The sequence below is a fragment of the Condylura cristata genome, unplaced genomic scaffold, assembly GCF_000260355.1.
Source record: "Condylura cristata isolate star-nosed mole 26May11 unplaced genomic scaffold, ConCri1.0 scaffold00027, whole genome shotgun sequence".
NCBI classification, from domain to species: domain Eukaryota; kingdom Metazoa; phylum Chordata; class Mammalia; order Eulipotyphla; family Talpidae; genus Condylura; species Condylura cristata.
In genome coordinates this window covers 23,027,561-23,040,509 of record NW_004567128.1, presented here as the reverse complement: position 1 = coordinate 23,040,509, position 12,949 = coordinate 23,027,561, and the positions used below count along the sequence as shown (strand labels likewise).

Below are 12,949 nucleotides of genomic sequence, written 5' to 3'. Positions count from 1 at the left end.
AGTAGCATTTATTAAGCACTTACTGTGTCCAAGGCTCAATGCCAAGCGCTGAACCAAGAAGCAACAGAGCAGCCGAGACAAGTTTGCTGCTTTAGTTGAGGAGCTACAAATCAAATACTTAATTGTAGCTATATGTAATTATATCTCACTTAAGATATAATTAACTGCATCTATATTTAATTCTATCAACATAGATTTAAGACTCTCCACATACGTAGTGTTCAGGAGTAGTTTTGACTCAAAGTTGCCGAGTTTTAATTGAAACTTGTCCACTGGGACTTCAGCATGGCAAGATTTGAAGATGCAGACATTTTGGTAACCCCAGAAAAACCCCTGTCTTGAACGACCTGCCATCCTACAGTTCACGTTACACTCTTGACAAACTGAGGAGCCCGAGTCCCCTTCTCCTCTGGGCTCCCCCGGCAAGTTCTCAAAATCTGCGGCAAGCAATAGGAGTTGCTTGCAGTGAGCGACCTTTACTGCAGCAAACCTCCCTAGAGTTCAGCAGCTCCTTTTCCTTCAGACTATTTTCCCATAAGAGAGAGACACGAGTGCTTATGAACAGCGCCATTTGTCTGATGGTTTCCAGTGCAGACCAATTTAAAGGGATTCATCTGATGCCAGTTGCCATTGTATCTGGAAGATGGCCTTATTTCACCCATTATTTGTAACACCCAAAAAGCTTTTTCCTCTGGCCTCTACTGCTATTGACTGAAGGCCTTTATATGTAATTGAATTCCTGGAACACATTGAACCTCTAAGTAGAAAAGGGAATAATACATCTTAATTTGTTGTCCAGAAGAAGGGATTTCTTGGTGCAAATGCAGTAAGCCCTGGAGCCTGGAGCAAGTAAATGCAGAAGACCCAGGGGCGGGGCTGAAGGGCTCCGGCTTTCCCACCAAGCCCTCTTGCCAGGTGGGAGCGTGGCTCAGACCGGGGCTAAAGGAAGAGCAGGCGAGTAGGCTCAGGGACTGGGCTGGGGCTTGTGAGTCCCCAGCTGACCCTGGGACAGGCACTGCCGCGCCTGGAAGAGGCGATGTGTTTGCTGAGGAGTGTCTGTTTTGTCTGGTCTGTGTGGTTTGGTGTGGGGCCCCTGTTGCATGTTGAGCGGCGGCGGTTGAAAGCAGCAGTTTCATAACTCTGCCACCCCCAGAGACCCGCATCATCTCTGTCGTGAAGCCGACTAGGCCTCGGGACAGATGCAGCACATCAAGGTTTGGCCTTGACTGTTTCTGACACTGGGATAGACAGAAATAGGAAAGAAGAAAGAACCCAGCTGACTCCTCTCTTCTCTTTGCTTTTCCTCCCTCCACGCCCACCCATCCCTCCTCCCCAACACCACTTAGGATGAATCTCTTCAGCGTCTGCAGAAGGAGTCCGATATCTTACAGAGAACATATGCACACTACTTCGATCTCACAATTATCAACAATGAAATTGATGAGACAATCAGACATCTGGAGGAAGCCGTCGAGCTCGTGTGCACAGCTCCACAGTGGGTCCCGGTCTCTTGGGTCTATTAGGCCTCTTCCCAGATCTCTGATGCATAACTGGGAGCCACCTCATACCTGGAAAAGCCTCTTTGTTATCGGCCTTGTGTCAGCAGGTCATGGTCCCTAGAGACTACCTAGTTGTAGTGTGACCTACATTTATAATTATTGTCATGTCCGAATAGATAGGAGGAGAAAAACAATTACACACTAATTTAAAGAGACAGTATCTTTTTTAATCAGTTCTCCTAAACTTTAATAAAATGTATCTTTAAATGTATGTATTATTCAATCCTTTGGAATGTTATATTTTTGGAAATCATAGCTTTTTATTTCCAAGGCCCCTAAAAACTGCACAAAATAGATGCTGCTTTCTATAATCTATTTTAATAATAATAAACAATGATTCTGTTACCTTGACTGGGGGTGGAACACTACATTCTTTTTAGAGTCTGATTTTATGGGTTGGAATATCTTTCTTTCCTTTATTTATTTGAAATAATCAGTCTAGTGATTACAAAACAGTCATAAATTTTTAAAGGCCTTTTTTCTCTCCTTTTTTTTTAAATAGTTATTTTTTTTTAAGTCCTTAATGTAACATCCAGATAATGTGATACTGTCTCTTTGAAGCACCCTGTAAACCTTTTAGAGATTTGAAGTTGGGTCTTGACTCTTAATGCATGTGGACAGTCGCGAGCGTTTATGCTGTCGGTGTGTCTGTGTTGGACAAAACAGTCTGTAATCTACAGCAAAGTACATTCCGTTCACGGGGCACACCCAGGGGAATAAGAATAAAATGCTATATGACTAAGTTGTAAACCTATGCACATCCCTTGCATTTCGGGCAACTTTATAAAAAAAAAAAAAAGAAACTGATTTTTATTAATAATAATCATGTAGTGAGATGTGTTTGTAATTTTGTCTCAATTTAATTTGTTGTAAGGTGGGAGGGGGAATTGCTGGTTTCACCATTTCAGATCTGTGTTGTCTGAGAGTATTAACGTTTTAATTAAGCAGAGAAATGAGGATTTTTAATATGTATGTAATTGTTTTAAAGCACCCATTTTAAGAGAATATACTGTGCAATGAAGAAACCAGTTTAGGCATTTGCTATAAACTGAATTATTCCAAAAGGATAATCTATAACAGCCCTGTAAATTCCTTTAAAATGATAACAGGACAGTTTGACCAATTTTTTTTAAATATACTTCCTTTTATGTGTTCAATAATTAAATGCCTTTGGGTCCTTCATTTCATTATAGATCTGTTCAGGTTTACAAACCAATAATCTTTTAGATTTTATAATCCAGTAGATGCTCCTTGAACCCCTTGAAGGCCCAAAAGTGACTATCAGTTGACAGGATAACAAAATCCTCTGCTGGCGCAGAGCCTGGACCATATCTGGCTCCCAGAGGTCAGTGCACCGAGGGCCCCCCGACCCAGGTACTGGAGGCCACCTGTGCTTTCTCCTTCCTCTTGCTATATCCCTTGGCACAGGAGAATCATCTTCCCTTGTGGCTTTAGAGACATTAATCATCTCATCACCCTTCCATGAGGTCACGTTCTGCCAGTCCGGAAGTCAGGCTTAGGGTTTTCCAACTCTTTGCCCACAGACAGTGGAAGGTTTCTCTCAGCGTGTCAGCATGTGAGTGGGTCTCTTAACCTGTGATCATGTTTGCTTCTTGTCAGTGAGATGGCCTCGTTGCCTTGCGCCTCGGCAGACTGTGCAGGGTGCATCCTGAGCTGAACAGCTCCTCTTGAAGGACCAAATAGAGAAGGCATTTCTATATTCCTTTCACATTTTTTGCCCTCCCCCTCCCACCTACTCTTATTAAAAGATGCTGATTTTTTTTCTTGGATGTTGTCCTTTATCGGCGACCAGATGGGTGCAACTTGCTGATACGGGTGGGGCCCCCACAGCAAGGTGACTGAATCACCAGCCAGAGGTACCCGGTTGGAGAGAGCAGTCCAGAGAGAGATTTAGGGCTGTGTGAGGGTTGACTTAAACCTAACCTATGCCAAGACCAGACAGTCATTCGGTGATGGTACGGACCATAATCTGGGTTCTTCTCAGCGTGAAATCGCCCACTCTACCTCTTTTCCAGTGAAGCACAAATAATACAGCTAACACATAGGGAACTGAAACTCCCTTCCTCTGGTAGAAACCCCCCCGACTCCCAATTGCCCCTTGAGACCAAGTCTCCAAATGGTTGACAGTGCTTGTCTTGAGTCATCCACCATGTTGACAGAGGTGGTTTAAGTGGAGGGAAAAGCAATGCCGGCTTAAATGTCTGTGGCCCCGGAATCGAGTGACTCTGTGGCGCTCGGCCTCTCAATTGCTTTGTGTGTCCTGGGAGACAGACCCAGGCAGACACTGCTCTTGTGGCTGTGTGGATGGCAAAATTCCTGCACCCAGACCTCATTCTATCTGGCTTCTCAAAGAGGTCATCAGTTCAGTTCTGCTAATTCTCTCTAAAGCAGTGTCTTTATGACCTAGCTGAAAATGCTTTTATTTCTGAATTCAGAGTAATTTCGATGCATTTCTTCTTCTGCTGCTGCTGCTGCTATATTGCAATTGTCCACTAAGCAGCAATCAGGGAAAATTGCTAAAAGCTTCTTTACTGCTTCCATTCCATCAGCAAAACCATTTTTCCCCCTTTTAAAGAGCAGAGAGAATGATTAGATTACTAAATCTTATCATTGGTCAATGGAAGAGCCATATTCTAAGGGTTCTTCTCTTCCTTACCCTCCTCCCCTAAACAAAAAGGGGGGGAGGTGTTTATAATATGTTGAATTATTTGTTAAGAAATGTCCTGATTGTCTGAAAAGGCAGTAATTGCACGTGCGTCATATTTGTTATTAACCCTAAAAAGGAAAATTGCTCAACTTAATTCATCTGGAAGTTTCCCAAAAAATAATAGGGTAACCTTTTAAAATATAATCAATAATTAAGTATACCTCCTGTCAGGCGAGATGGTTTAAAACATTTGCTCAGAGAGGAAAAGAAAACAGGTGACCTACTTCTTGCTCTCTGCATTCAGAAGGCGTCTTTCGAGCACCTCCCATTGGTGGCAGAATGGCTCAAGATGCTCCGGAGCCCTCTGCGTGAAGAATGCAGAGCGCTCCTCTTCCCACGCCCAGTTCTCTCTCACTCTGCAGGCCACTCTGCGGGCCACTGGTTAGGCCTGGACTACAAAGGTCTTTTTAAAGCCTTTGATCTCATCACTGCAGAGGAGGGTTTTTGTTTGTTTGTTGCTTGTAGTTATCTGCTCATTAAGCCTTCCAGCTCATTCCTTGACAAGGGTAGTCAGTTGAGCCACCCCGGGGGGAACCAGGTGGTGGAAATGCCTGTTATGAACACTGCCCCTTAAGGCAGCTCATGCCTCTTGTCCCTACCGATGTGATGTCCTTTTCTTCATTTCAGGTTAGTCTCCTAACTTGGGGTAGAGAGAATATGCTGCTGGAGCTAGCGAGAAAGTTTCCTGGTTAACACATTCTTGATTACAATGCTTCCTGCACAGTCACATCAGGAAGAGAAGGCCCCTTGCAACGGACATCCCCAAACCCCCGATACTCCTCATTCTTCCTCCTCCTCCTCCTCCTCCCCTTTGCTATCATCTAACTGAGCATTCCTGGGAGGGGGAGTTGTTTGTTTTTTCCAGAACTGAACACAGCCTCCTAATTCCATCCTTTTTACAAGGGCTTATGAAACTGAGGCTGATTACAGCATGTTCAAGGGCCCTGAGCGCTTCGCTCTTGTTCCACGCCACTAATGAATTCTCCTCTTAGAAAAATATTTTGCTTCTCACTGCAGCTTACAGAAGGGCTACAAGCTTTAATCATGAATCATTTCCTCTGGTAGAACTTTCCCTCTTTTTCGTCCCCTGCAGAAGTAAGGCTTTCCTGCCCCTTTGGTGTTAGCAGTTACAGGACTGTGCCCATAAGGCTTTAATGCTTGATTGGCTTTGCCCACGCGACTTATCAATTTGCCTTAAATGTGGAGCTATTGGACACCTTCCACACAGTAAGTGAAGTTGTGCTGGTATGCCTCCAGGAAGTGCAAGAAAAGGAGAAAAATGTGCTCACCAGCCCACATCCCTTTTGGCTGGTCTTTTCTCTGTCATTCTTGGGCTGCAAAAGATGGGCAAACGCAGCCCACCCATAGGAGAATGAGGAGGGCCGCACCATCTCTAGGACAGGAACTGTCAAGTCGTAGCTCTTGGGGGGGGAGGGGTAGAAAATCCACAGTTCTCACCACCTCTCACCTGACCCTCCATCAACTCTCTTGAACCTGTGCAAATGGACGGAGCAAAAGAAAATGGAAAGAGATGTTTGTCAGCACACAGGGACCTTTGCTGGCCCGAGCACAACTCCATATTGATGTATCAGAGACCCAGAGTTTCACTGCCACTTGTGTTAACCTCCATTCTGTGTGGCATGTGGCCAAAGAAACATGTCAGTGTGCTCACCCATTCGAGGCCTGAGCCGGGGGGTGGCCATCTTGAGATAAGAGGAAGGGCAATCTCTTAGAAGGAGTGGTCCCACTTATTCTTTTTTTGTTTGTTAGAGAGAACAGGAGTTGAGGGAGCTGATTTCCAGGCTCGGATGCCTCCCGGAGGGGCGCCCGTACGGTGCAGGCAGGTGGGCAGCTGCAGGGGCAACGGGCAGGGTGAATGATTCGAGGGTCACACCAGCTGTGTGGGCATCTTGTGAAATTGCCATGCAGCCACATTGCCATTCAAACTCAGTTCTGGGGTTGTTTTGCATAAAGTTTTGCCAATGTGTTCTTTTTTCTGTATGTATAAATTGCCTTTTTATAAAAGGTTTTGAAGTATTGTCTCAGTGATAAAAAGAGAGCGATGTTAACAGTTGTTGTAAATCTCACCGTATCCAATTGTAAGTATTTGCAGGGTACAGCGAAGCCTTAGCGTGCAAGAGCATTTATCTGTGCAGAAGGTGTCCTTCAACACCCAGGAGGTGAAGGGATCGGAAAGGTTCGGATTCTTTGTAAATGTCCCACTTTTCTTTCTCTGTGTGTATCTATTGACATGCCTTAGCACACGCCCTCCCTCCCTGATCCCTTTGCCCTGTCACTAGAACATCCAGAATGCTGGTGCACTGCCAGTAGAACAAGCCGATGGAACCCTAACCAGTTATCTCTCGTGTGACAGGGGAGGAAGAGAAACTCCATAGTATTCTTTGTAGAATATACATACCTGTAGGATGCTGTGTAATGGGAAACCATAGAATTGGGCTTTTGTCATTTCAAAGTTGGAGAAATGTATGAATAAAATGTATAAAACATGAAAAGGCAGTTGTCTCCTCAGATTGTAGGCCACACAGCTGGGGGACAAACCGCAAGAGGTTTAGAGGGAGGAGCTCCTCTCCAGCAGCAGACCCTGAAGCCCTTCCATGAAAGCTGGGCAGTTGGCAGCTTCTACCCCTCCGGGAGGAATGCATACACCCCAAGCACCTGGGCCCCCCGGGAGTCTGGCATGTCGGTTATAGACTGACCCGAGAGCAGCTGGCGCTCAGCTGCCCGCATGTGGATGCAGATATAAATAGCTTGAGCTTTAAAAAAGGGAGGGGGGAACCCAAGTTGTGACCATCACCTAGAAAGAGAAGTCTAAATGGGTCTGAGCAGCGTAGGCATCCAGTGTGGTGTGAGTGTCCCCTGGTTAATAGAAAGCCCCAGGAAGATGCCCGCTGCCTGTGGTGTTGGCTGGCTGGCTTTGGTCTCTGCCCAGAGTCTGGGATGCACTCCTTGAGAGCCTTGATGACTGACTTTCCACCCTCCCTTCCCTGCCCTTGACCTAGGCTTTGCCCACGCAAAGGGCCATAGCGGCTTCAGAGACTCACACCAGCATGTGCCCAGAAATAGCCCAAGCCCGAATGTGCTCACTGACTGGCTCACTTTTAAGACCTATATTAAGGTGACATAAACAAGGAAAGATTATGCACTCGACTCAAGTAAACTACACTTTCAAAACTTTCACTTTCATGTGAAGTTCTTCGAAGTTCACACAAAATACAGAGGAGAGTCTAGGTCACATTGGACACAAGAAATTCAGCTCCTGACCTTTTTGTTCATAGAACCCCATGTCATCTTTCTACAGACTCGTTACCCTAGATGATGAGGGGCCGAAAGCACAATGGTACCATTAAACTGACTTCCTACACTTCACAGCTTCTAAAACACATGCAACATGTCCATATGAAGCTGATAGAAATGAACAGAAACATGTCGTTACTTTTCCCAGTTTGGTATGCTGAGTAAATTGCACTAGATACCATTCCATGAACTGCTGAGCAGAAACTGGGAATCTGCACAAACAATGCAGCAAGACTGTGCATGTCTTAGACAATGACCTTGAGCTAAGTTCACTGAGAGCAGTGAACTTGACTATCCCAAGAGTAGCAAGTCCCCTAAAGGACAATATAGTAACACAAGCCAGCAACCTGGTCAAAGGGAAGGGTTGCTTCATGAGAGAATACTCCAGAAGGTGGCATCTGTCTACCAAGGAGTAAGCGCATGTAAGCCAACAGAGGAAATCCCACAGTTATAGCAGCATCCAAGATGCTGGGACCACCGCATCAGCTTGCAATGTTCCTCCCCTTCTTTACTCTGAACAGGTGCCCAGAAACAGTGTTGCCAGAGATGCTTCTCAGGCTAGAGCACTGACAGCTTCCAGCTGTGCTGTTGTCTGCTTCGAGGAAAGCCAGCTCTATTGCCCTGTGTCATGGCCATTTGCCCTGCGGAGAATCTGGCTCCCTTCTCCCACCGGGGTTCTGATGAACGGCTGGAGAAGGACTAGCCTGTCAGGGGGCTCACATGTGACCCCAGGTCACAAGATGTTAAACTGAGGCCAGAGGTGGGGAAATCCAGGCTGAGTGCAGGCTGAACCACACATATCAACAGCTCCCCACAGAATGTCTTCGAGAACTTCCTGGCAGTGGAAATGTTCCATTTCTTATTTGAAGTGGTAGTCACACGGGTTCTTCTGATTGTCAAAATACTTTGAACTGAACACCTTAGACTTGTGCATTTTATTGTATGTAAAATATACCTTAGTGACAAAAAAGAAAACCCATAAGATCATCTTCGCAGCTGCCAGAAAAACACTTGGCAAAAAAATTCAATATCAAGTTCTAATTTAAGAACAAACAAAAACTCTTAAAAGAGAAAAAATATATTTAGTGGATAAAGAATAGCTCTTTCAACCTAAACCTACATAATAATCCGCCTAAAAATGACACAATAAATGCATTAAAATTGCCATTATCTTTTTTTTGTTTGTTTTTGAGGTAAGTTTACAGCACTGCGTTTTAGTACAGGTTCATACCTCTTCAAATGTTTGTGACCCTCTGCCATTATCTTTTAAAAGACCAAAGTAGCACATGATCTTCATCAAATGAGTAGAAAATACAGGGAAACAAGAAGCAACTGTCCAACCAAATTCTGCCACGAAGAGACAATTGCGATAAACATTTCTATCTCTGTCAGTCTAGTAATTTTCCATGCAAATACAGGCAAATATAAAAGTTCATATTTTTCACACAATGTGGATCTCTGACCCCTTTTAATAAAAGAATCTAAAAATAAAGTAATCAGTGACATTTACTGGCCGTTGTCTGATGTTCCACACACTGAGCAAGCGATGCCCACCATGGGGTGCCTCTGCCCTGGGCAGCTGCCCAAGAGTCCAGTCAGAAATAGCCCCAGATTCAGCACTGGTGGTCTTATGGACATACATTGATAAATGACGTTTTTCTTTATTTTACCATTTTACTTGTGATATGTATTTTTTGATCTATACTGTTAATGTCTGTAGCTAACAACCTGCCAGTTGCCCCTTTCCTGCCCCGCCTACCCCCCCAGGAGGGTGGCGTGAGACCAGGGCAAGACCAGGCAGGTACCTTCCTTCCCTGTACCTCCCAACTTAGTTTTCTCTGGATAAACTAGACCTCTGCCAGTTAAGGGGTCTCCAGTATTGAGGGCCCAGGATTGCTGGGAACTTGCTTGGCCCATCCTCCTCCCTGAATGCCCTCTATATACTTGACCTTGAGCAAGTAGATTTGAATTGAGCAGGTCCTTCTCTATGGGGAATTATAAAAATGAGGCAAGTTTGGCCCTCCACACCCACAGTTCCACAGACTTAAGCATCTGAAGATTTTGGTGTCCAAAAGGGGTCCTGCCACCCCTCCCCCATGACTATCTAAGCACAACTGTAGTTCCGTTTTGGGGGAGTCAAGAGTTACATGAGACTTTTCCACTGCACTAGGGTCGGCACCCCACCCCCAAGTTATCTAAGAGTCAAGTGTTTCCTCTTCTCCCTCCCTGTGGCTTTAAGGGCTTCTGCACATGTTCCGGAGCCCAGATCATCACTGTGGAACGTGGATGCCTGTTATTACAGCAGTTTGCTTTATTGTAGACATGATTACATACAGAATGAGTGCAGCTCCAGTCACGCTGAGGTAGATGGAAGCCACAGTCTTTAAAACGAATCAGGGGCCTTCCTGGTGGTGCTAGGGGTTAAGTCTCAGCACTATGAAGCTATCTGCAGCGGATCTGGACACTGGCAGAGAGCGGGTCCATGGTGAAGACAGTCTTTTCACTATATAAGGTGAAGACGATTGGATAAACATGGAAAAAAATAATCGAGTTCCAACTTTATATCATACAACTCTAGGCGCAATGCGGTTGTAAACGTGAAAGGCAAAATAATAAAACTTTGCAAGATAGTACTCTAGAATATCCTCATGAAGTAGCATAGGAGAGGATAATTTCAACAGGATACAAAGAAAGATCAGTCATTTTTGATCTCCAGACAAATTCAGGGCCTCCCAGGGAGGGAGGCCCAGGGATTAAGTCTCAGAGCTACCACCTCAATGGCCCTACTTGGTGGCCTGAGTTCTATCCCTGGCCAGGGGTGACCAACATGGCGGGGCAGACCTCTCCTGTATCACCCACAGTCTTGTGGGTCCTCTCACTGCCCCCACCCGACACACACACACACCCCAGTTTTGTATGCATACATCAATTTTTAAAAATAATAAAATAGGCCCTCCCTGGTGGCGCAGCAGGTTAAAGCACTGCACTAAGAAGCTGAAACCACTTCCGCATGAGTTCGATGCCCGCCTGCCCCGGAGATGACCACATGGAGAGGCAGACCTCTCCTGACCCGCCCGCTGCTCCCCTCAGCAGTGTACTTCATCAGTCTGCCTGTTCCGCTCCCCACTCTGTCTCTGGTGAAGCCTCTCACTGCCCCTGAGCTTCTGGCCTGTACCCCAGTTCTGTATGAATAAATAAATAAATCTTTAAAAATAATAATAATAATAATAAAATAAAATAAAGCGAATCAAACTGAGCAAAGCTAAGCATTTTGCAGATGACTGTGTGACCAGACCAGACCACTAGGGCCAGTGTGGCGGGACTTGCAGCGGCCCGTGGGGAGTTCTGTGGGCAACACCATTAGCCTGGTCACTGGCTGCCACCAGCAGACCCTGATTTGTCCAGAACCTGAGGAGGAGGCTGCAAGGGAGGGCAGCTTCTTCCCAGCAGACACAGGGCTGGGGTCAGAGGGTCCTGTAGTGGCAACGCAGAGCAAAGGAGGCACCTCGTACTGAGCCAGAGCATTGTCAGAATCGTTTACTCCCTAACAGTGCTTTGGATTTCTGCTGGAGAACGCAAACCGTCAGCTTCAGCTCACTGAGCTTCGGGTCATACAAACGACAATGGCAGAGTTGTACTAGGTCGAAAAGAATAAACATCTAAAGGGGAGAACTGCCCAACCAGAAAATAAAACTTATTCCAGAGTTTAGTTGGTGTGATAAAGGCAGTGCGCAGGGAGAAGCGAAAAGACCCAAGGAACAAAAGAGACTGATGCAGTCACTACTGTGTGAAAAGTGGAGCGTGATGGACATGAACTTACGTGCAGTGCTGAAATCACGGACTATTTTATTGTATTATCCATATGGGGCCCTCCCTGGTGGTACAAGGGGTTAAAGCACAATGCTATGAAGCTGTCTGCAGCCACCACAGCACAAGTTCGATCCCTGGCCAGGGAGCTGACCCTCCTGCAACAGACCTCTCCTGACCCACCCACTGCTCCCCTCAGCAGTGTATTTCAGTCACTCCCCCTGTTCTGCTCCCCTCCTCTGTCTCTGGTGAATCTTCTCATATCCCCACACCTCTGGTCTGTACCCCAGTTCTGGTATGCATAAATAAATAAATCCTTTAAAAAAAGAATTATCCATATGGCCAAAATTAAAATTAGATCTCTACCTCACCATACATAAAAAATAAAACTTTAGATGGCTAAGAGACCTGTGAAAAGCAAATGTGTAAAATGTAAATGTAAAATATGCAATTATACATGATACATACCTATTATGTATCATATTATATGCAAATACACATGATACATACATATAAATGTGCCTCTGTGTACCTACATAATATTTTTATGACCTTGGGAAATTAGTATCATTATATAAATTTCAAAGAAAGTAAATTTTCAGGGGAAAAGCATTACTGGAGATCATTTCATCATGATAAAAAGGTTCAGTTTACCAGAAAGCTCTAACAGTTCTATACTGGTAATCACCTAATAACCTAGTCTCAAAGTAAAAGGGAAAAGCTGGCAGAATGGCAAGGAATAACAGATAATGCAGGCTAAGAGTGGGCTGTCTTAACAGAGCCACCTCAGTAATAATAGGCAAGCAGACAGAAACATTAGAAGGGTTATTCAAGATTTGAATATCAAACTATCAAACACTAGCTCTACTCCTAACAATAAAACACACAAGATTTGTATGTATTTTATAAAACATTGATGAAAACCTTAAAAGACCCAAACAAAGGAAGAAATACAATAGTCCTGGAGGAGGAGATGCCACACTGTCAAGCTGTCACTGTTCCCCAAATGACATATTTGAGGCAAATTGAAAAATCCCCCACACTTTTTTGTGTTGTTTTGTTGGTGCAACCTGACATACTAATTATAAAAGCTACATGGAGATCCCAAAGAACTAGGACAGTCAAAACAAGCCTTAAGGAAAAGGAAGGTGTGAGAACTTCCTCTATAAAGCTCCAGTTAGTGAACTCGTGCATAGTGGCAAAAGATGGATGCATAGAGCAGTGGAAGAAGATAGTCCAGAAATAGACCAGGCAGATCTGGACACTGGCAGAGAGCGGGTCCCTGGTGAAGACAGTCTTTTCACTATATAAGGTGAAGACAATTGATGAACATGTACAAAAAATTATCTTTATATTTTACAACTTTAGGCGCAATGTGGTTGTAAATGTAAAAGGCAAAACAATAAAACTTTGCAAGGTGGTCTAGAATATCCGCATGATGTAGAGTAGGAGAGCATAATTTCAACGGGACACAAAAACACAAACAAAGAAAGATTAGTCATTTATGATCTTCACAATAAATTCAGGGCCTTCCTGGTGG

General features: G+C 44.7%; 1 protein-coding gene across 16 annotated transcripts in view; it reads left to right on the top strand.

The window, feature by feature from the left end:
• CASK (calcium/calmodulin-dependent serine protein kinase (MAGUK family)) overlaps positions 1-6,778 on the top strand; it is a 350,351-nt gene extending 343,573 nt beyond the window's left edge. For 10 of the 16 annotated variants that reach the window (XM_012730315.1, XM_004689959.2, XM_004689958.2 and 7 more), the window contains one exon: positions 1,347-6,778. In XM_012730315.1, the coding sequence (XP_012585769.1) occupies positions 1,347-1,523 (177 nt within the window). In that variant the 3' untranslated portion in view covers positions 1,524-6,778. The remainder of the gene's footprint in view (positions 1-1,346) is intronic. The other 6 variants (XM_012730313.1, XM_012730311.1, XM_012730310.1 and 3 more) reach the window with 2 other exon arrangements.
• The last annotated feature ends 6,171 nt before the right edge of the window (positions 6,779-12,949 follow it).